Source organism: Dromaius novaehollandiae, chromosome 1 (assembly GCF_036370855.1).
Source record: "Dromaius novaehollandiae isolate bDroNov1 chromosome 1, bDroNov1.hap1, whole genome shotgun sequence".
Classification (NCBI taxonomy): domain Eukaryota; kingdom Metazoa; phylum Chordata; class Aves; order Casuariiformes; family Dromaiidae; genus Dromaius; species Dromaius novaehollandiae.
In genome coordinates, this window is record NC_088098.1 from 153181620 (window position 1) to 153205347 (window position 23728).

At 40.0% G+C, this 23728-nt stretch overlaps 2 protein-coding genes across 3 annotated transcripts in view; one reads left to right on the forward strand and one right to left on the reverse strand.

Moving 5' to 3' along the window:
• Positions 1–23728, forward strand: part of RASA3 (RAS p21 protein activator 3) — a 185479-nt gene that overhangs the window by 18209 nt on the left and 143542 nt on the right. The gene's annotated exons all lie outside the window — the stretch shown is intronic.
• On the reverse strand, positions 7009–13359 carry CFAP97D2 (CFAP97 domain containing 2). The gene is made up of 3 exons (XM_026096933.2): positions 13230–13359; positions 9658–9738; positions 7009–7131 (listed from the first exon to the last, which is right to left on the reverse strand). The coding sequence occupies exons 1-3, from the start codon at positions 13320–13322 to the stop codon at positions 7009–7011; spliced, it is 297 nt and encodes a 98-aa protein (XP_025952718.2). The 5' UTR covers positions 13323–13359.

The following is a 23728-nucleotide window of genomic DNA, read 5'->3' on the forward strand; positions in this document are numbered from 1 at the left end:
AGGATGATGGGGAGACTGACCTCTTGTTTTCAGTGGCAATAAGCTGGTGGTTCAGCTCAGCCATCTTTTAAAACTTCATCATGAGTTCTCTTTCAACTATGGTTTCTTGATGTAAGGTTTTTTATATCTATAGCAATTGCAATAAAGATAAGGCACTTAGCCTAGATTTGCAGTAGTGAAAATGGAAGCAGAATCTGACTCTCAAGTTATTGTTTTCTGTAACTCTTAACACACTCTTTAGAATGGTACTTTACTTTTGTTTTGTTTTTGTTGGCTTATAATTGTACCACTGTTTTGATAACAAAGTGCTCTACCTTCGGGGCCAGGGATTTGAAGACAATAACTTTGCTACTCAATTATAACGCAGTGGCATCCAGTCAAATATTTTAGGCTATCATCATCCTAATTTGAAGCTTTTAAAAAACAAAAGGAAACAATTTTGTTTGGTTCAATAACACAGCTTGCGAAGGATAGCTAGCTCGTTATAGAATGCACTGGTGAGCCAACCCGGAACCATGCAAAGCAGGGGCCTTTGTGAGTGTTTGACTTCAGCCACAAGGACATAGGACATTTTTATTAAAAAAAAAAAAAAAGAATTGCTTTTAAATGCAAGCTAGTATATTCCTTCTGATATTGAGGGGAATTTGGATTCAGTAAATTAGTCTTTTGGCACTTGTTCAAAGGGGCATTACCCTTTCTTTTAGAAGCAAAATACGGTTGGATGGAACAGTTGACTTGCCCTTGTTGGATGTGATGGTTATAAAACATGTGCACAGTGAATAAGGAGATCTTCTGGCCTGGCCCTCTCCCATGATGGCTGGTGGCTTGAGATGAACTCTGTCCAACTGTGGATCCAGCTGTGGAGCCCTGCAGTTGACTGGTGCATGGGCATCACCCCATCTGCGCTGGGTCTGGGCATACTCACTACAGTCTAGGAGAGGTATTGCCACAGCACGTAGGGCAAGTCCCATGATTACTTACAAAAGAATCATCTTTCCTTCTTGGCTCATGTGCTTAGGTGCAATGAAGCTTTTCTCTGTAGCCTGGTGGGTTTTGGATCCCCCCGTGAGAACCTGGGGCTTTGCTGCAGTCACAGGTTTCAAGTTACATGGCAGATTCCCTGTAGTACTGGAGAGCTGGTAACCGTGGTATCTGCTATGTCTCAGTTCAGTACAATAAAGATAGTCTTGCATTTTAGAGTTTATATGTTTCAGAAAATGAGTTTTCATCGTATTAGCGCTTCAAACGCTATTCACTGAACTGTATTGCTAATGCGAAAAGAGAAAATGCCTTAGAAAGCATTTCCAAGTTCCAGGAAGTAAATAGTTGTTGCTGGGAAAAGTTGTCAGCCTCCAAAATGATTACAGATGCAACTCTACTTCAGGTGAAACAAAACCTAGTATTTATGCCTTTCTACTTGTTGCTTTGTCTTCTGAGAGAGCTGGTGCTACCTTGCTTGGCTCTGCTGAGATCAATCTGTGATTTTAATAAGTATTTTCTCTTAAAGAACTGCAATTAAAAAATAAGTAATACTGAATATTCATTTCAGAACATAAATTTCTGTGTCCTGGACTATAGATCGGTGATGGTCTAGAAAGTGCTAGATTGTAACATGCAGAGAGCTGAGGGGTCATGGGGTGCTCTTTCACCTTGCTTCCAGCTGCTAAATCCCATTAAAAGGGAAGCTAGAAACATATTTCACGTATTTTTAGTATTTTCTCTCTGTGAATGCAATTACTGTGATTGACACAAAGATTGCATTTAATGATGAATAAAGAAGGAAGTGGTCTCTGTAGCTGTGGTGGGAGGGGGTTTGTCCACCAAGCACTCTCCCTGCTAGAAAGTGGCTAGCCTCTGAGTACAGCCTAAAACCCTCACACTAAGCTTTTACTGTCCGCCAACTTGGTTTTCACTGGGGAATCTTTGGATACTGAGCTGAAAATTGTCACATGAAAACCCCCCTAATCTTAATGAGATGAATTAATCAATTATGCCGCAGTTGCTCTGTTACAGTCCTTTTCCTGGTTAAGCTCCTTCTTCATTAGTTTTTATACATTCTAAGTAGTTTTGCTGGTAATTATGAAGGAAATGGTTTTTATGCCATTCCGCTTTGTGCCTTTTTTTTTTTTTTTTTAACTAAACTGAAGGCATAGTGTGTCTAAAATCTACACTCCTGCAGAATGCTTAAAATCAGAGTATCCTAAACTGCTCTATGATCTCTTCCATGTGCTCCCAGGCACCCCATCTCATACAGGAGCTCTGTTTACAGTTCTTGCTGAGTTTAGCTGTGCAGTTGAAGAGGTTACTGCTCTCACAGGTCCACTTCTTCTCTGTTGCTGGAAGTTATCACGTGCGTAAGAACAGCAGTATTTATGTTAAAAACACTGAAATCCAAGCTTGCTGATGCACCGGGTTGCAGTCACAGAATGGACTCACAGTTCCCTGTTCTGCTGGCCTGCTCTGCTGGGGAAGCAGTGACTTTCAGCAGAAAGGCAAGGCAGAAGGCTGAGGGCAGTAAAATTTCCAAATGCTGTAGTTAATCCAAGAGGGAGTGTGAATAAAAGACGTTTGCTACTTCCTAAATTGCCTTCACAGGGGACTGGGGGAATTGTGCCATTTCTGGAGTGTTGTCTTGTTCTAGCTGATCTCTTCCCTTTCCGTGGCGGAAATCCTTCATCTTCCTTTTCATACTTTTTTCCTTCAGTTGCTTCTCTCTTTTTCTGTCTTGTTTAGGTACTTGCTTTTTAAATTGTTCTTCCTGTCAGAAAAGAGAGAAATCAATACAAATGCATGCAAAATAAAGACCCTAGCAATGCCTTGATTTGCTAACACTCTGCAGTCTATTTTCAGGGATGTTCTCTTGGCACCAAAGCTCAGTTAGCAATGAAAGGTGACAAGTGTGCTTGTTGGTGATATTGCTGTTGTCCTCATCCAGGGCAAAGGAAGGGAATTCTTCCTTTTGTTCATTAGAACTGCCTGGGCCATTAGAGACGGAGCAAATTCCATTAGGTAGCCCGGTGGATAACTTGATTCAGGTAACATATTTCCTTAGTTTTCAGCTGGGATCGGTAAAGAATGGTCTTACATAAATACTCCCACTTGCTCCTGCTATGATGGCATATCTATGGCCAATAAAAAACTTTAAATTGCAACAGAGAGAAGAGGAATGGTTGATGGGAAGAAGCGTGACTTGTCCTTTATTAAAAATTAAGCCTGAACTGGTTTCAAGTTAACTGTGTAAGCATAGAGAGATCAACCCGTAGCACCATTTATTGCAAATCTTGCCAACTAATTCCCATAATCCCATTTTCAGCTGTACCTTTGCTGGATTTCCTCTGTTTGGCTGAAGAAGTCTGCTGCAGCTGTCTGCACCGTGCTTCCTTATTTACCTTTCAAGAGTCCTTCAAAATGGCTCAACCATTTCTGAACTGGAGACTGGAAAAAATACTTTCTAGTGGCTACTTCTTAGAGATGTTCTAGTACCTATTAATTATGGAGCAGAGACTTACAGTTGATGTGGGGATGGTTGTATGATGTGTTTACTTCTGTATGACAATTTGCTTATGCATTTATGAAAATCTGCCAAAGTCAACATTTGGCCAAGAGAGAAATCTCTGAAAAATATCTTACAACCATAATTTTGGTATTTCCTAACTATGGAGCACCTGACTTTACAACCTTTATTTTTAATACAATTCTTTGGTTTGTAATGATGCATCCGCAGTAATTAAAGCTGCCTAATATTTTTCCATTATAGAAGCCTCTCCTATAGTTGCTTGTTTCTTTGTCAAGTCTTAACTGTTTAGGTTGAAGCTTTCTATACTTGCTTGCTGCATCAGACTGAGTAGTTTTGGGAAGCTTTAGCAAAAGTGATACAGCTGTTTTCTGGAATGGTCTCAGGGCAGTAAAGAAGTTGGTTAGGGGGTCTGTTTCTTGCTTGCAGTGCTACGCAATTTTTCTTGCTCTGTCTTTCAAGTACTTTGCTTCTCCTGAGCAAATCCTCTGGAATTAGAATGAAGACCAAAGATTTGGCAAAGGGATAGCCCTGGGATGAAAGAGATACCACTTACTGTCCTCTGGAAGACTCTGCCAGATTTGGATGAGCTGCACCTTTGAAAAATCTCCTTTTTACATATGTTGAGAAACTACAGGCTTCAAAAACATTTAATTCAGTGACCTCAGGCTAGACGTAGTGGGTGGGGTAGTGAATGCAGGGGCTGCGCCACACCCATATGCATTGAGTCATATTCACATGACAGAGGACAAACCTCCCAAATCAAGACCTGCGACCATGGAGGCCCAGCAGCCCGCGGTGATGGTGAGGGACCAGTGAGGGCAGAGCTGATACTGGCCGGTTCCTGCCTGCTGGGCAATGCTGCAGCTTCCCTGCAGCTTTGAATGAAAGCTGGGAGTTGCTGAATTAGTGGGCTCTGAGCCAGGGATTTTGGACATGGAAAGGTTAAAGTCCCTCAGTTTTCTTTCTCTGGGAAAGCTTCCTAATACCTCATCTAGCTGATTTTATAATTCACCCGTATTACTAATGAAAATAAGAATCTCATTACTTTTCACAGAGTGATCAGGATAGATTTTGGAGTCCTCAATGCATATCACCGTTTGGTCACTTTAAATATTGCTACAGTGTTTGGCTTTGTCTCTTAGGGAGCTGTTAAGCCACTGCTCCTTTCTTTTAAAATTTATTTTTTATTTCCAAGAGAGCTGTGTTTCTGTGGTGGACAGTCTGACTGTAGAAACTAAAGCACTTACGAATAGCCTAACAAAGTCTGAAAAGCGCTCTGGGATTCATTTGATGAAAGTGGCTGTATAAATGGAAGGTTGTTAACTGTGCAACTGGCTGCCAGTTGCAGTTAATCTCTAGCACAAAAGCACAGCAAAATGCGTTATAGAGACTATTTCCATCTAGAAAGAACTGGGAAGGAAAGAACAGAAGTTCAGGGCTACCTTTTGGCTATGTGCTTTACACTGCCCACGAGGATATCTCGCAATGTTGGCCATGTATTTTTCAGCTTTTTGCCAATCCTCATACCATCTCTGAACTTGATACTGAGGCTCGGACTTTGTAATTCTATCCAGAATGGCACGGTTTTCTTGGCTCACTCTCAGCAGCTCCTTCTTTCGTTTTTCCCCATTTAAACTAAAGGGGAAAACATACAAACAGAATCAAACTTCTTCAGTTATTACTGTTCCCAGGCCTGGGAACCTAGAATAGGAAACATCTGTCAATCCTGTGTTAGAAGAGAATTCTTTTAAGGCTTTATACCTCTTCTGCAAGGACTTCCTCCTCATTGAGTCTGCATTAACCAGCCTTCACAACTCAATCTGTTTGTCCTTCTAGAGATGATAAGTTTTCTACAGTGTCTTCTAAACTGAGTCCTGACTACATGGAAGCTTGGTACGTTTGACAAGAGGAAAAATGCTATATTTAATCTTTTCTGTTGTATTAAACCAGCCCTCCAGCCTTGAAATTGCTTTCATGCTATACTGAAGGCGAGGGCATGGCTGGTGTCTGAGGTACTTAATATTTTTAGTCACTTGGGTTTTGACCTCTATTTTTTTGTAGAAACTTCATGAACTGAGTTGGGAAATATGAAGACAACTGAGAAAAACCTATGACCTCAAGCTCTTTGCAAATTTTTCGTGATTTCTTAGACTGTAGTTTCACAGGCAGCTAAGCTGATCTCATAGCAGTTTGCGGCCATCAAAAAAGGAAGGCCTTGCTCTTTTCCTTTCTTTCCCTGCTTCTCTCCCCCCTGCTTCCAGCTGTGTGGTCTCCTCCATCCCTTGCACCAGCCCTGGAATTCATCAGGGCCTTGCAAAAAATGGCAGAAAAACTATTCAGGTTTGTTTGTTCTTGCTGGGTTAGTTTTCTGCTCTTTTCTTGAATTTAAGTACCTAATGGAGAGGTCTGATGAAAATCAGAGTTGATTCAAGGGAAGCAACAGGAGCTTGCTGCTTGGATCAAGAAGGGGGAGGATACTCTCCTCTGCTTAAACTTGTGGAGTCATACCTTCAGCAACGTAGTTCACTGATGCTCACTGATACCTGCACAGATCTGGGTATTATTTATCAGTGACAATACATAAGTGCTATAATGTGGATTTACATGACATGGAGATGAAAAACTGTATTTCAAATAATTTCTGCCTTCCCAAGGGACTGTGCAAGTGTCTGGATATTCCTGACCATGAAATGTAGCGAGTTCTACCTAGGCCACTTGAACCTGAGCAGCAGTTTGCTATCTGGAGACATGTTAGAGTCTAATGAGCAATCAGTTTCTCGTGAACTAGTCTGTCTGTAAATGAGTCACAAGAGATAACAACTGCCACCTGAGTTACACAAACCATTCTCTGCTGTACAACATGGAATTTTTCCTTTGCTTCCAAAGGCTGTCCCTGCTGTTGACTGGTTTGCTGTACTAGGGATGCGTATTTCCTCATGAATCAAAAAAATGTAAGGTGGTTCTCTCTACTGATAAATCTTCAAGGCATATTTTGCTTCCTCTCCCTTGAGCAACAAATTATACTTTGATGTCTGCCTCCTTCCTGCTCCATCTTTTTTTCTTCTTAATTCTATTTTTGCTCTGTACTTATTTTATCGCTAAGCTTTGAATCTCCCTCTTTCCAGTGGTGTCTGAAGGAATGACTGGCAAAGTCAGCAGCAATGACTCACTCAGCAGCAACAGCTTTGCTGAGACTTAGTAGGTTTGCTTCATTTATTTCCCTTAAAGTAGGGCAGTGTTTTCTTTTTTGCATTTCCTCAATTATTAAGCAGAAAAACTAATTTAAAGCCATTTTCTCTTCAACAGAGGATAGGAGGAAAATGACCTGGTGTTGGATTTGCCCTGTGACAGGGCAAGCAAATGGCTTCCTGAAGTGTTGATTATACCTTAGGCTGCCTTTTGATACGTGTCCTTGCAGAGCAGTTTATCCTTAGCTATGTTTGTCACTGGGAAAGTAACTTGATAACTAAATGCACATAGTGCTGCTGATGTTACCTTTTGGCCTTATAGTCATTTTTATTGTCGATTTGTCCTTTTGTCCTCATGATGCAGGACATCTTCTCCAGCAGCAAACGGTTGTCTCTTTCGATGACTGAAAGTCGATCTTCCTCCAACTTTGTGTACAGAAGGGATAAAGAAATGCTTCTGTTTTTACAAGGCCATAGCAAACAGCAGTGATGTTATGACTACCTAACAGGGTGTTCACAGTTGCTGTCTCCTCCCCTACACAGAGTGTGACAAACACTGATCAGGTAAAGCTTCGCTCTAGTGTTGAGAGAACCCTTTGTATCACTTCAGACACATTTTAATGGAGGCCTGATAGCAAAAGTCTCTTTAAAATGTTGTGAATTTGACTCTCAAGCACTCTCCTGTAACCACAGCAGCAACCTGCATGATTAGCAAATGTATTTCATCAGTGTAAGTAAAATTTCTATAAATATTTGTCAATGCATTTTCCAGGATTATCATTTGTGTTTATAGAAGCATTCATAGACTCAAGTCAAAATCAAGAATTGTAATGGACACTGTTCAAATACACAATGGGACTCATTCAAACTCCTCTGAAGTCAATGGGAGTCTTTCCATTCACTTCAGTGGGCTTTGGATCAAATAGAAATTTTTCCATTGACTTCAGTGGGATTTGGATTAGGTCCAGTTGCAGGCCATGCTTGTCCTGGAGGAGTTTCAGGCTAATGTAAGAGGAGAAGCAACAACTGGGTGTAATGAACAAATGGGGAGAGATGTGCGAGGTAGTGTATGCTAGTTCTGTGCATTCCTAGCATGATTTTAAGCCTTTTTAATTTCAGTTTAAAGATGGAAGGTATTAATGATCTCAATAATCTCAGTGTATCTGCAATTAAACTGTTTAATGAGCAAAATACCTTAGTGTCAAAACTGGGACAAGAATTGAAGGAATCCAGAGGAGAGGGAAAATCCTGTTGGAAATCATGGGGCATTGCCTAATTTGTAAATAAATAAATAAATAAAACCCCAAACCCTCAAACCATACTGTTTGAAGAACCCAAATCCATGCTAAAAGTGTGTTTGTGAGGACTGAGGAGGATTGGAAGAGAAGTGCAGAGAAGAAACTTCAGGTATCTGTGTCCAAAGAATGCCATCTCCAGCAGGGCTGAGTTGGAGGTAACAAGAGAAAGGGTCAATGGGGGAAGGCAGGGAAATTACTCTTTTCATAGCTGGACTTCAACATCGTTCTCTCACAAGCCTCCCGAAAGAGAATTACTAAAGAGATAATACTGTTTTGGGCATAATGACTTAGTTTTCTCCTTTTTTTTTTAATGTATTTGATCCTAAGCAATCCAGAGATACTGCATGTCTTATATAAAAAGAACAGGAAATCCTGCTCATCCTGCTCTGATCGCTTTGAATGGCTCATGTTATAGTAGCAGGTTGCTGTAGGGAATCTAGTGCATCTGCCTTGTTTGCTAGGCTATAAAACTAAAGCAGGTCAGATACTGGTCACATTGTAGTATAAATGTACCTAAAAACAGTGCGTTAAGTAATCCCATCAGGCTCTAAACAACCCTGATGAGAATGACTATGAAGAAGAGAAGTGGTTACTGGAAGATAAGCTTACTTGCAAGGTTATAGTTTGTTTTTTTCCTTTCTTTCTTTCTTTCTTTCTTTCTTTCTTTCTGTCACACACTGGAAAGAAGCAGGATGAGAAAGAGATTAGGACCACAGTCTCCCTCCCAGGTATCAGGACCTATATTTCAAAGGGACATGCCTGAGATTAGTGAGTTTTGGTTGTTGTTGTTGTTGTTAACTTGTGGGGTTGTTCTGTATATGTGCAATCTTCCATTTTCAGAGGAACTTTCTCTGTTATTTTTACAGTAATAAGAAAAAATTAACAACAGAATCTGAGTCCTACTATAGCATATGATTTTATGCATGGGGGAGAAATTAACTGTTTTGATAGTGAAATAATTTTAAGGTGCCTGGGGATTATTGTCATGCAGTGAGATGATAAACATTTTTAAGTGAATGACTCTGAAGTCCTTACATGGGCTCTGATCCCATTGCCTGAGGGGTACTCTGTTGTAAATTAAGTCATTGACAGGGTTTAGCTGCACGTATTTTTTTATTGTCTCAGGTTTGGGGTTTTTGTTGTTGTTGTTTCCTTTTAGTGAGCAGAGTTAATTAGTTAACAATTTATTTTCCACTGTCATCTTTTACAAAAATTTGCCTCTTGGGAGCAATAAGATTTTGAAGGATAACTGCCAGTCAAGGCTACCCATTGTTTCTTGTGCTTCAAATATATTAACATCCTTTTATTCAGTTCATTGCTCTGTATCTCGTTGATTGTGTTATTTCTGTTACTTGGGATCTTTTTTACATGGTGTGCAGAATTATCTTTTAGGAGGATACATGAACACTTAGTAATCTGAAGCAGTCTGATTGTATCAATAATCATAAAGACAAAGTAACTTGTTTAATAGGGCTGGGAGTGTGCTACCTACGGATTCTGATAATCCTGTTGCAAAAATCACTGCAGCAAGATAAAAACAGGTTTGAAATTCTGACCATCTGGTAGTCAATGCTGTGGATTTTCTCTTTGTTTTCTTTGAGAGGATATATGAAGGAAAGCATGCTAGTGCTAAGTGAAGTAACCAGTATAATACCTTCAGCTTCCCTAACTTCAGATGAAGATGTCCATATGTTGCAGGGGTACTTGTGTCCACTAATGGTTTCGCTGCCAGGATCTGCAACAGAAGAGAAATGTTTGTCCATTTTTGTTGGAAATACCCTTGCATATCATTGTGGGAAATCTCTTAATTCCCATGTTCTGCTCTGTTAGCCAGCAGTAACACTATTATACATATGATTCATTATATCAGCAAAGCCAGGCTTGCCCCAAAGAAGAGTAGCGGGAAATGAAAATGTTAAAGGCAATTGTTCTGAAGCCTGCTGGCGATGCAAAATGCTCTTTATGCTGGAGAAATGTAGAAATACATAAAGTCAGTTATCACAGTGTTGATGTTATGATAAAAGAAATGTGGTCTGAAGAGAAGGCAGTCAGGTCTTATTAGATACCCAGCAGAAAAAGGTGGCTAGTGTAAGAAAGCTCTAGGTATTCCTAAACTGTATCAGGTCTTCCAGGGGGACACAAATCCGGGATGTTGCCAGAAAGAAGTAACCAATACTGGGAAAGGACTTCATGTGTTGAAAGTATTCCCAGACCTCTTCATATTAGCAATGCTTTTTAAATGATCGTGAAAAGCCAATAATGGATCTAATTATTTTAGTAGAATTAGTAGTTCAGTGGCACAATAATCTTTATCTCCAGCCTGACCTAAATAGTCATGCAGTACATGAGGAAGAGGAAGAATGATCTATGAGTTGCCGTGGACTGAAGAAACCCTGTCAGAGAGAAACTGGTAACGGAGTGCGGAGGGGAGGCACAGCAGAGACCAGTCTCTCTGCCTGAGGTCCTGCAGGGAGTGAGACTGGGTTGGTTAAAACGACGATACCATGATTTCTATCATGAAATGCATGTGGTAAACATTCCCCCTCTGTCATACCTAATATTTGAACTATTCCATCTCAGACTGACTCAGACTTTTGGAATCATTTGCCCTGTGATGTAGAAGAAGAAGAGGAACACTTGCTACAAAAAAAAAAAAAAAAAAAAACAGTTTGTCAAGTAAGGGCAGTATGTACAGCAATAACACAAATGCATGCAGCAGGACACAAACAAAGCAGTGCCTGAGTCCAGCTGAAGCTTTTCACATCTCTTTCTGTAGCAGCTTTGTTTTGAGTCAAGGACCAAGCCTGAATCCCTGATGGCAGATTTGTTATATGTTCTACCAAGACAGTCTCATTACTTTTCTAACATGGCAAATTACTTACAGAATTGATTGGGACAACATTTAGCAGTTCCTAAATTTTTCTAAAATTCATTTGAACTGCTCAACTTTTTGTGAAAACATGTAGCTGCTTTTTTGTGGCAGTCTGTCTAAGAAGGTGTGATCCTGGAAGGTGCCGACTGCTCTCAGCTCCCACTGATTTTAGTAGGAGAGCGTTCATCTTAACAGGATTGCGTCTGTAAAGAATTAAGCAGTTGATTTTATTGGATGGCGGAACTAAATGTGCTAAATCTCTGAGGGTTTCAGTGCTTTTTGCTTCTTCTTCTGCTCTCTCTTCCACTTCAGGTGTTCTAGGTTACTGTACTGTTAAACTATTTTATAGAAGTAACTTTAAGAAGACCTACAATTTTTAAAAGAGGGTTGTTATTGTATCAGTCAGTGGAAATAACCAGTATGAAGAATCAAATTTGATAATTATGCAAGCTGTGATTTTAATTTATAGATATTGAATTTATAGAATTATTTCAAATGTGAACAGCAAAAGGCAGTTTTAGAAACAAGTTTTTTTCTGTGAAATTTGTATCAAAGTAACTTCATTTTTCTGGAAAGTAATAAAACTAATTTCTCTCCTGTCCTTATATGCACAACTATAAAAAGTAAATCTTGATATTTTTAAGCCCATCCTGATCTCTGTTGAGGCACTTTCTGTTGAGGCACTTTCTGGAGCCATGGTGTTTTTGGACAACCATTTTATATTTAATTTTGTGCAGAATGTTGCAGAGAAGAATCATAACTGTATTTTTCCATTCTTTTCTTCCATTAAGAAAGCAAGACAGTTATTCAAACTGAACATATTTGCTCTTGTGTACATAGAAACATGCTGGCACATTTTTGCACTTTTGCATCATGGAGAGAATTATAACTTATCCCTAGATTTTGCCATTTCCAAGCAAGTACACCTGCACGTTACTTTTTTTTCTTCCTCATTCCTTATTTTTCCCCTTTCTTTCTTGCTGTGGTTTACTTGTGAGCTCCTTTAATGCAAAGTCTGGGCATCGCCAAGCAGAGGCCCTTACATTTTCTTACAGGAACCCCCTATCACTCTTGGCAGAGCGACAGCCGGTGCCACAGAGAGTTGTATTATTCAGGACAACTTGCTTAGTAGTTCTGCTGACTTCAGCTACCCCACCACACAGGTACCACTGCTCTAGTAGCTGCCATTCACCAGAGCAAGCCTGAATTCATGTCAGCAGTAGGCAGGGTGAAAGCTCAGAGCAACTAGTATAGGAAGTTAGGAGTGTGACAGCATGACAGTACAGATATTTTCCTGAAAAGCCCACCCTTTGGCCACTGGAGACCTTTTCAGTCACCACTTGATCTGTGTGGGAACCCTGTGATAAGGAATAAAGTTCTCTCCCTTCTGAGCCATCTGTTGCCCAACATTACAGTTACTTTTTCTTTTTTTTTCTTGAGCTCAGAAATTATCACTCATGTTAAATCACAGGGCAAAAGCTGTGGGAAATGTTTTATTCTCTATAAATTTCTTCACTATATATCATTATGATATTTAACTAGTCTTTATTCTTGGTCTCTGAATGCCTTAGAGAGAGAGAGAGAGAGAGAGAGAGAGAGTGTATGTATGCACACACATATATATATATGAAATGCTCTGCACACTGAACAAAGTGGAGTTCTGTATGCATAATGGATATATAGAGTATTTCAACTACACTAATACCAGTTCCCTGCTTTAAAACTTTAAAAGAGCCACTGCTTAAATAGCCATGCTCACGTAAAATAGCAAGCCTCTCAAGAGGTTAATTCACATAGAAGGAAATATATTTATTTAAACATTGTCAATTTGATTAGAAAAATATGTCAAATTCAATTCTCTACTTCATGTTTAACTTTTTTTCCACCTGCAAGTCAAATTATGGGAACAATGGAAGGAAGGAAGGAAGATATTTTTATATGGTTAATGAAACAGACCCAGTCTGGAAATAATGAAGAACTATTTCTTCGTATTAAAGCTAATTATATTGTGACACAGTCTTCCTAAGATAGCAATACAGTTGAATCATCACTGATGGTATTCGCTACTTATGGATTTTCATAAGGGAACAGTCCTGCATTATTACTGATTTGGAGCAGATGACTGACTGAATCTTTTTCACTTCTAAATCTGAACATTGTTATGATAATTTTAAATGGTCACAAAAGATAGTACCTATATTTGCAGGGTATTCTTAAAATGCATCTCTTGTAACTTATTCCTGATCATTAATTCTCATAACAGTATTAAGAATGAATAGAGAATTGCTTTAACCTTGTGGGTAAGCTTAGCCTTTCATGAAGGCCTCTGCTCTTTATCAAACAGTTGTACCTACCCTTTTCTTGTGTTCTTCATACTTTGCTTTGTCCCATTTTAGCTGAAGATATTTGTTGCCACATGGTAAAATTGGCTGGTAGGCTCGATGCATCTTACACAAAATAAAGCATCTCTGAATTTGGGCTTTTAAAGTATGAGTAATATCAGTCTGAGCCTACTTAAAGCAAAGCCCTAGAGACTTGTGGTATGTTTGTAGCGGGTCACATGGTGGTTGTCATGGTATCGCTGCTAAGAAAAAGAATGAATAGATGGTGGTAGCATTTCAAACAATACATTTAACGAATAACAAACAAGAACTGAATGTTGTAACATTCCAGAGGATATTTTATTCATATATAAAATAGATTATCAATTATACTTCACTGATTAAATGACCCACCTCCCACTGATTAAGGAAAGACAGTGGTGTAAGCTATTAATAATGCTTCATACAGTACTATAAATATGCAAAGGACTGTATAATAGGCTAAATTTGCTGAGCTTTTAATTGAAAGGCATGCCTCGATACAGCGTAGAGCAAGCCCACGTGAGTTGTGGTGTTTTGCACTGCAATAACTTGTTTAAAACATTTCTTCATCAATAAGTGTGCACTTTTCAAAAGCCACAGCAAATGTGTTTATAGCAAAATATTTCTCTTTTTAGTAGGCTTTTCACCTTCCTTTATCTGCATTGCCATCTGATTGCTAATGAGATACGGAAAGCTCACACAGACTTGCAAAAGCTAGTTGTCTACAAAGTCGGCCACTGGTTCTCACACAGGGCCATCTTCACTTTCATTCTTTCTTGGTTACATTTGGCAGGGAGGTGAAAGGGAGAGACAGGTTTTCTCAGGCCCACCCAAACGTTGTTTATCTGCAAGGTGTGGAGCACTCTGAGGCTCGGTCCAGCAGGCTGCCCAGGGACATCGCTTTTGGCTCGTGCAGTCTCTTGGTGAGGCCCATACCTGCTAAAGAGAAGACCTGAATTAAACCATATAGTTGTGATGTTGAAACAGGTAGGATAACACACATTATACAAAAGCACTGGCAAATAAGGAGGGAACTTATTATGGCAGACAGTACCAAAGTTTACTAGCCACAATTGGTCTGTACCAGAATGACCCAGGTGATATTCCATTATAGCACAAGGCTCTTAGTGTCAATTATTCATGCACATAGTGTTTCATCCGTGTACAGTGGAATAGCAACACATGTATTGCACAACTATCCAACACAACTATCATTGCAGAATTAGGGCCAGTGCTCTCTTTACTCTGTGTCTTGATTAACTTTTGCATTAGCAAAGTTAGGTTGGATATTGGGTTTTGTGATTTTTAGTGATGGTTGGTGTGAAATGATGTTTAAACAATAGAAACAGACATAAAGTTAAAACCTTGGTACACACTAATTTTAGTTTGTAAAGCAAACACTTTCATTTTTAGAAAAATGATGGAAGGAATAGAAAAATGATGGAAAGAATTGAAAAATGGTTTTTTTTTCAGTTGCTGGGGATCTTGTATTTTCCTGATAATGTAACAGGAAGATATGGAGAATGTCAGTAGAATTAATAGAGAGTATAGAGTTGAAATACATCTTTTTCTTCAAATATATGTAACATCTAACTGTGCAGTAATATAATGCTGTATTTTGCTCTTGAATAAATAGAAATGCTTTGCCCTCATTTGTTCAGCAGGGTCATGGCCTCTGTCTTTAAATGCTGCATGTGCAATGATCCATTAAGGACAGATCCAAAGGGCAACCTTATCAAAGGAATCTTTTCATTGATTTTGATTAAGTCCTTAAAATGTGAGGAAAATTTAGCCTCTCATGCTGATGAAAACATGGCCCATCAAGAATGTGAAATCTCTTCAACAGTTTCCTTGCTGCTTCTGAATTAAAAAGTTTGTGAGAGAAGGGAAGTGACTTTGAACTTCCTTTGCGGTCACCTCCTCTCTGCCCTCAGAAACTGTGGACCATATATGCATTTTTTCTGGCTTGGTTTTTGTTGTTGTTTTGTTTTGTTTTTGGGTAAGGAAAGCAAAACTCAAGGAAAATGGTTTTGAAATTGGCTATCTTAATGTTGAACTACCCAAGGTCCAGCAAGTCCGTTCTATCGGAAGGTAGTGCTGGAGGGCAGGCACAGGAGGTGCCTATTTCTATTTCTGATTTCATGCTTCACACTAAGAGCTACAACCAAGCAAGGGGGGATTCTTTAGAGTGATATTCCACTGGTTAGTCAAAGCTAACTCATGAAATATCCTTAACAAACCAGGGGAATGGACCTACTCTCTCTACAGGACAATGCAGATGTTTATGAAACATCATTTATCAACATTTATTCTGTAGATTATACAATTTTATTAAGTAACAGTCATGAGAATTTCCATGTTATATGCAGGAGGACTTGTATGTGATCTCTTGATAGCAAAAGATACTTGCTAGAGAAGAATAAAGGGTGGATGAATAAGTAGATAATGAAGGTAAGAAGATTTTTGCCCCAAAAAACATTTTTTGGTATGTATCAAGACCTGTATAGCTACAGCTTCCATACAAAGCAGAGTTGTGTTTTCTGCAGCATAAAAGCAAGGTGGAGAATATTAGTCTGCTTCTTAAATGGGGCATCTTGGAACATGCTGAGCTCCTTTTGTGAGATCTCAGCACCTTACTGCTCTGATAGATTTGTGGTGTTGCCTGGTTTTTAGTCTTCCTTCTGTTTTGGTCTGATTTTTGAGCAAACCTGTTCGTATAGCATATAGGGCCCTAAACTCTGTGGGATGATACTGATGCTAGGAATTTGAATCTTGAGTTACTTCCCCCTTGAATTCTGTGGCGAGGTTAGTGGATTGCTGCCCTTTCCTCTCCTGGTGTCTTTGCCAGAACAGATGATGCTGACTTAGGAGTTGCCAACTGCAGCAGCAGCTAAGGCTAACGGCCCAGTCCTTATGGAATGAGTCAAAGAAAAAGATGCTCCTTCCCCCACTGCACCCCCAATATATATTGTGTTTTTGGAGATACTGTTGTTTACCCTGACCAGAAGTGCATTTTCTCCAGTTTGCTTTTGTTGTGTAATCTGTACATATATATAGAAAAAGCAAGAGGCTGAGTACACAATTTTTAAAGCTTTAAAAATTTTCTGTAGATGTGAAGAGAAAAGTAAGTCCTGTTTTTTGTTGACAGCTTTACCAGTTATTTTAAAGTCACGATAATTCCTGCCTTTATTCTGCAAAGTGTCTAAGCCTGCCTGATTTTGAACACATGCACAGACTGAACTGCACAATTGAAGTCACTCGTGGGTGTGCTTCAGGATGAGGCCCAGTCTTCTGCCATTCATTGCATTTCCCTGAATGAGGCCTTTTAGAGATGTTGAAGGAAGCCATATTTTTTCTGTCAGTTCAGTATGTTACATGATAGGATCCAAAGTTGTGACTTTGACCCTGCAAACACACACCCTTATCATATATCTCATAAGCAAACCACCCGACTCAGTAGCTGAAGAGTCCATCTGTAGTTGGGGGATAAAAAAAGCAACTTGAAAAACTACTGGTGTGAGTGAGACCCTCTCTGCCTGTGCATGCAGCATACCTAGTGACTTCCATCTAAGAACTGACTGCAGTCATGCAGCGTGTGTGTCTGTGCGCACGTGTGCAGCAGAGTAAACCCTTTCCAGCATGGCATGAGTGCATGCTGTACTGAGTGGTGCAAAGGGAGGGGGACAGGAGGGCTATGGCTCCTGTTGCAATACAAAAGCAGATTTACCAGATGCTTCCTTTATACTTGACCCTTTTTGGAAGGTTTGAGCAGGAATTAATTTTTGGCTGGGAAAAAGAAAAGTTTGTTTCCCACTTATTGTTTGAGAAATTGAGAGAGGGGAAAAGGGGTGGGAAGAGAGGAAGAGGAAGAGAAAAACACTGCCATAATTATATGGAGTTATACACACACACACACACACACACACACACACACACACAATTTTAAATCTTTTAGACAATGTTTGGTAAGATCCAGGATTTCCTTGATCTGTGGCAGAAATGCCAAGTAGAAAAGCTGTTACAACTAACTTTTCTTAGTGATTTTCATGACGGGGTGCAGAAGGGGAGAGGAGAGAACTGTCTGACAGTTGACTAAGCTTGTGCGTTAAGGTTAATTTGCTTGTGCAGGAGTCCTTAGCTTTTTCGGGAAGACTGATCTTACTGGGTGGGTGCTGCTGAGTACTTGCACAGAGGTAGGGCCCTGGCTCTGTCCTCCATCCTTACCGGGGAGGGAGCATGGCTGGACACAAGCTATTGCCACCACAACCATCTCTGCAGCCTCTCCTGGGGAAAAGGCTGAGCTGCCTCTGCCCCAGCAGCAGCAGCCCCTGGGGAAGCCCAGCAGGCTCTGGGGAAGGTGCCTGGGGGTGACTCTTACTGCTGCAGAGCCACAAAGCTGGCCCGCAGTCCACGCAGAGGGCTCCTGCAGGTTAGATGACTCAGCCCAGCAGGCCCAGCTGCTCTAAGCTGAGCACCTGCATTCAGCCAAGTGCCCTGTCTGCACTGCAAATTTATCATTTTTCTGGATATCAATGTAACTACAGCAAAGTTAGGAAGATTTCTGCATGTGCTGCGTGGGGGTGTTGCTGATTGCTTTGTCTGTCAATTTTCTAAATTGTTCATTTTTTTTTGTTTGCATCAAAATCTTGTCAGACTTTACCAGAGCAAACCTCAGCCTACTCATCAGCGTGGGGCACAGCTAAATTTGTGGCTGGAATGAGGGCAAATTGCCAGCACAGCCAAGGCCCACATTGCTGGAAGAAAGGTGATAGCTGCCTGAGCAGCACAGAGGAGAGAGAAAACTTGCAGGGGCCTGAAGCATCGCTAGCCTGGACCTCATGCAAGAACAGAAAAGCACTCTGAAGCTGCAAGGGCTTGTGGCTAAAACCAAATCCCAACAGAAACATTGTTCTGTGCGTTTGTAGGTGGGTGTACAGTGGTACACGTGTTACAGAAGTGGGTTGTGGTTAATACACATGGTGTGAATGCTGCAGCTGCGAGGCAACGCGCTGCGATGGGACGAACAGCCTGGCGGTACGTGCCTTGGGCAGGCCTGGCCCTTCCGCTCCGCAGGAGGCATGCAAAAGCACAGGCCACTCTTAATTGTTGCTAATGTATTGCTCTGTATTTTAGATCTGTGATATTGCTTGCAGGGCTTATGCTGCTTCTTCCTGCTCTAAACGTATGATGGCTTTATAAAGATTAAAACAATTTAGTGGAGAAAGCTAGGAATTAGTTAGAATTTTATCAGGTCCCTGGAACTGTCTTTGCTTTTTCTCTTTCTCCACTCCATCCTGCAGACCTGCATAGTCTTCAAAAGTCATTTGCTTCCCAGTCTTCATTTTGATTCTCCTTGTTTTACCTCAGAAATAAATGAAAAATACTCAGAGAAAGGCACTGTGTTTCCCTGAATGCAAGCATTAGCTAAATGTGAACTCTAGGCTGCTCCTCCAAACCTGTTAGGCACATAAAAGTCATCTGCTTAAGGGCCTGGGTAAGATTTCTGAAAAAAAAAAAAATCTGAAACCAATATAGTTGTACCTGCTATAGTCTGTCTCTCCCCACTGGTTTGGGGAGACCTGACAACTGTAAAATTACACCAGTACTATTAGCCCCATCCTTGGCCACAGTCAGATGCAATATGCCAGCACACTGACAAGAACTGCTTGTCTTACCTGTGTGTCCTGCTACTGTTCAGCCTATTCCACACAAGCAAGTGAGGAAAGTGAGTCCTGTGATGCTCCCTTGGATTTACCCTCTGGCTTACTTGGATTACTTTGGCTTACTGGCACAGAGGCAGTAAGTTACATGGTTCTGGCCCTCGGGAAATATCTCATCCAAACCCTCGCTCTCTGACCGTCCTTTTCTTGAGTGAGAGAAGATGTCTCGGACAGGAAGGTTTTGCTCTCCTTAAGAGTTTTATGGGGCAGAATGGCCAACCTCTACCAAATCAACCTGAAAGCCAATGCTCATTGTAGTACCTGGACTGAGTGTGAAATAAAACACTTCAAAACATGCAGACTGCTGAATTGTGTTATCATTGCTGAGCATCCAAATTTCAATACTCTTCAAGGTTCTCTCATTCTTTAACCTCAAGATTTGAACTGGAGTAAGGGAAGAAATCCTTTATAAGGATGGTGCAGGTGGACATGTAATTATGCCATTGGTAACATGGTGGCAAGAGCTTCTGATCTGTTTCTCAGATCTATTATAGTGCTATGCTAGTGCTGAGATATTAGCTGGATACATTAGTTTCAGATTTTACATCTTGCTTTCTGGTCAGATAAAGGCAAATAGCATTATTCCCTGCCAATCAATTTTCTGTTAGTTTAAGCAATGGTATGGCATGGGTTCTATGTGAATGCACATAAATCCCCTCACATGCAAACTGAACTTTCTCACTGGGTGCAAGATGAGTATGCTCTTGGGTGTAAGGAGCATATTTTGTTCCTTGACATTTGTTCTTTGTTTGATGAGTGACCAGACCTTCGGTGTTTGGAACTAAGTTGAGATATCATAGCTATTTCCAGCAGGTGGCAGATGATAATCATGCTAGTAACCAAATCTGGGTACAAATGATGTGTTTTCCAGATTGTTTACTCAGATATTGACTTAAATATACACATTCTATAGTGGCTATAAATGTGTTTCCAACAGTGATAAAATAAGATTGCATAATTGGAGTGGATTAGTAGTTACCCATGATAATATGTAATTAACTACTTGGGAATCAAGTGTGGTATGATTTTTTTTTCCAGCTTTGATTTTTAATCTCTCAGATCAGAGAAATTGCTTCTATTCCAAAAAGCTCCAAATAACCATCTGGCTAATTGTGTTTCTTGGTATAAGATTATCCTTGCTCATGTACTGTGATGGGAGAGAGCTTCTCCATGCAGTCATGCCTAGATAATTAGCCACTGCTTTAACGAATTACATGCTAAAAATATAGTGCCAAATTGTGCCACATTTATTTTGTTAGGTAGCACCTCACCGAGGGAGTTGTTCTGCCTCAGTGGTACTACTCACCAAGTGAAGTATTTTTCAGACTAGCAGTCCTTAACGAGGACCAGATTTTGCTCCTTTTACTCGTTAGTGAGGAGTTACTCACTCACATGACTAATCGCAGTGAGTTCAATGGGAGCTATTCATGGAGGAGAGCATGGCATTCGCAAGCTGACCCGCCAGCCTTGACTTCAATGGGAGTTTCGACCAAGTGGAAGATAACAGGATCTGACCCATAGTAAGTGTGTGACTACATGGAAAATTCTATAAAAGGTTTAGAGCTGCATGTGGGAAAGCTGTGTTACTCACAGTGCTGGCTGTGGATGAGTTATGCAAAGCTTCTCAATGAAAGTCAGTGTAAACTTTATATTATCTGTCACATATCTTGCTTATGCCGCAAAACTGGGACATATCTGGGAGGCAGAGAGGTACTTGTTTTATGGGTGTTTTCAGGTAGATACTGGTAGTAAAATCCAGCTGGCTTCACTCTGAGGACTGTACAAACACCCCGGGGCTGGCATGATGCTGGAGAAGGAGCTCTCCTAACAGTCCCCCAAGAAGAGATACTATTGTTGCTGCTGAATTAGGGGGATTTGAAGTTTTGGAGAGGGAGAATAAGGATGGAGTCCTGTGTTGTCAAATTAGTTCTAATAAAGAACACGGGGAACTGCAGATTAGTTGGTGACATATAAGCAAAGAAGATATGAAAGTGATGATTGTGGTTGCCAATATGCAATTACTTGTGAAATACAGCATTTATATGACTGTCCACACAGTCATATATTTATTATAAACAGCAGTATCATGTATTTAAAAAAAAGTAGAAACTCCAATGCTGCTCAGGTTTTTTTTCTCATGATCATTTGCTGTTTTCACTTAATTACAGCAGTTACACAAAAGGCTAATGTGGGAGAGATGAGAATGGATGTATCCTTATTAAACTGCAATAAAATTCACCACATTTCATTCTTGCACCTAATCACTGTTTTTTTCCTGTAAGATCATAGTGCAATTTTATTATATTACAATCTTTTATGTGAGATAGAGAGATTTGTTCCTTAATAGGAAAGCAAAGTTTATAGACTTGGATAAAGCAGATATGACCCAGAACACAATAGTTTTACAAGTTTAACTAGAAGGTATTTCATGTTGTTAAACTTCAGTTGGAATCCTGAACATTCTGTGTTAGCCAACTGTAATGACTGGGATTTTATCATGGTTACATTTTTAGAATGACATGAGGTTGACAAATTTTTAGAAGTGGTGAGTAAGGATTAAAAGAGCAAAGCTTCCTTTTTTAAAAAACATAGATGTAAAAATCATATAACATGAAAACGAGTTGTATTGTCTCAGCTATTGTAACAACCAGTTCTGAGTGGCCCCTTTTTCCTGTAATTAAAGCCATTTTCTTTCCCCCTTCTGGCCTCTTCCTGGCCCAGGGTTCCAGCGACATCCAGCAAAAATGTGAGAATTTTTTAAAAAAGCAAGCAGTAAGATCAACAGGTAGACAGGCTTTTTTTTCTGTACACAGAGGCCATAGTGGAGATCTTCTCCAAAAATTGTGACTGCAGGGCAGTCCCCAGTTTTCCTGCTTCTCATGCATAGATCTACTTTTATCCAGTGTGTGTGTATGTGTAAATAGATATATTAAAAAAAATACATATATAGAGTTCAGTAACAGCCATCTCAGTAGTTTCCAGTCTTTCCCATATTTTTTCTTCAATTATGCTTTGTCACTTCTGTATTTTCATGAAACTTGTTTTTTCTCATTGTCACTGCGGCTGACTCCCTTGTCCACATTTTGTTAATTAAAACGTCCTTCTTGTCATCATCCTCTTCCTTTTCTTCTTCCATTTAGTGTAATGGTCCAAAGCATTTCTCTTTGCCAGACTATAATCATACAAACTATTTCTTTGCTACTTCTTCATTCCTCTGTAAGTATGTCAGATGCAAACTTCTAACCTTTGGAGACATAGATAATCACAGACTGATTCTTAATTTTCCTACTCATATAGATCCATTATGTTTCTGCTGTACTTCACTCTGTATGAAGACAGAGAAAGGATTGGAGCATTTTCCTGATTCGCAGGACTGGTTAGTTCTAGGACTTCTGGAGCAAAAGCTCTTGACCACTCGCACTATCTAACTGTGAAAGGTATTACCGCAAGGCGTGGATTTACTAGCCAGTCAGTCAGTAAGAGTCGAAGGCACTACTAGAGACATCTTCACTTCCCTATGCGTTCTGTCAGGGGCAAATGTTTCTTGGATCACACAAGTCAGAGTAGTCATGCAGCTCCTCAATATGGATAATAACTACGCTTAGCCCTGGTTTAGATATTGTTAGTGCCCTTAAAACTATTCCCCAAATCCAGCCACAATATCTTGCGAGTTCTCAGATCATAGTTTTAATTCTCATTAAAGTAATATTTATTTAGATTTCTTTCAAATATATTGTTCCTTTGAAATCACCATCTCTGCTACCACATGATTGGGGTAAGGCACCATTGGGGGGTGATTGGTTTTCCCATCACTCTTCATCATTTCAACCACTTCAATCAGGTTGTCTCTTTCCAGGCAAATCAGTGTGAATTCTCATTACATACAACATTTGCCTTATATAGTTACTGATTTATCTTGCCCTGCACAAGACCTTTCTGGGTTTTCTCCTTTTCTTTTGAAGCCAGGTAGCTGTAGGCCAAGCCATGCACTCCCAGGCAAAATGTGCTCCTGTTTGCTACAAAATTATCATATGGGCTGCAGTTTTATGTTTGTTTTAATAAAAGCAGCCACTGTTAGTTTCCTGTAATTTGTAGAGATCTTTTCACTAATGAGGGTTTTTTGCCATGCTGAGCAGTATGATGCTAAGTATTTACGTGCTGTCTTCTCAGTACACATTTGATTAGTTGCAGTGAAGTCAGCGAGGTGTGTATAAAATTAAGCAGTTGCATAATGTTACCAGAATCAAGTCCTTTATGTGTTTTATTTACATCAGATCCCCAACAGCATATATAAAAAATGTAGGCTATTCTTGGCAGTGTTTTCCACGATATCTGCCATAATAGTTGCTACTTTTCCGAAGTGATGCTCAGTGTTCAAGAGCTGAAGAGCCCCTGCATTAGCAGATTGAACTGCAGAGATCTATTAAGTGGCATTCGGAGGCAGTTCTGGATCAGGATGTTTTGTTGGCATGACCTAGCAACTGCGGGTTGATGAAGACTAAAAGGGAGCATTTTATTGTTAATGCTGCTTTTGCCAGATTTTGCAAACGTAGGTACTAAAGTTGGGTTCTCAAACCCTTTTTCTTTCTTTTGATTTTTTTATAGCCATCTAATTAACCTATAAAGTATATACATACTGTTTTTATATCTCCCTAGCAGATGGGGATAATGGGGTGGAGAATTTTAGAGATTTACTCAAGAGAACATTTGTGGAAGATGAAGAATGAAAATTGGGAATTCCTGATAGTCTGTGTTGTTTTTAGTCTGTGT

Excerpts from the sequence above, each read along its gene's own strand:
- CFAP97D2 (XM_026096933.2), bottom strand. The coding sequence starts at position 13,322 with ATGCATCGAGCCTACCAGCCAATTTTACCATGTGGCAACAAATATCTT. Across the intron at positions 9,739-13,229 it reads ATGAAGAACACAAGAAAAGG|ATCCTGGCAGCGAAACCATT; the intron begins GTAGGTACAACT and ends CTTCTGTTGCAG. Across the intron at positions 7,132-9,657 it reads TGAAGTTAGGGAAGCTGAAG|TTGGAGGAAGATCGACTTTC; the intron begins GTATTATACTGG and ends CTGTACACAAAG.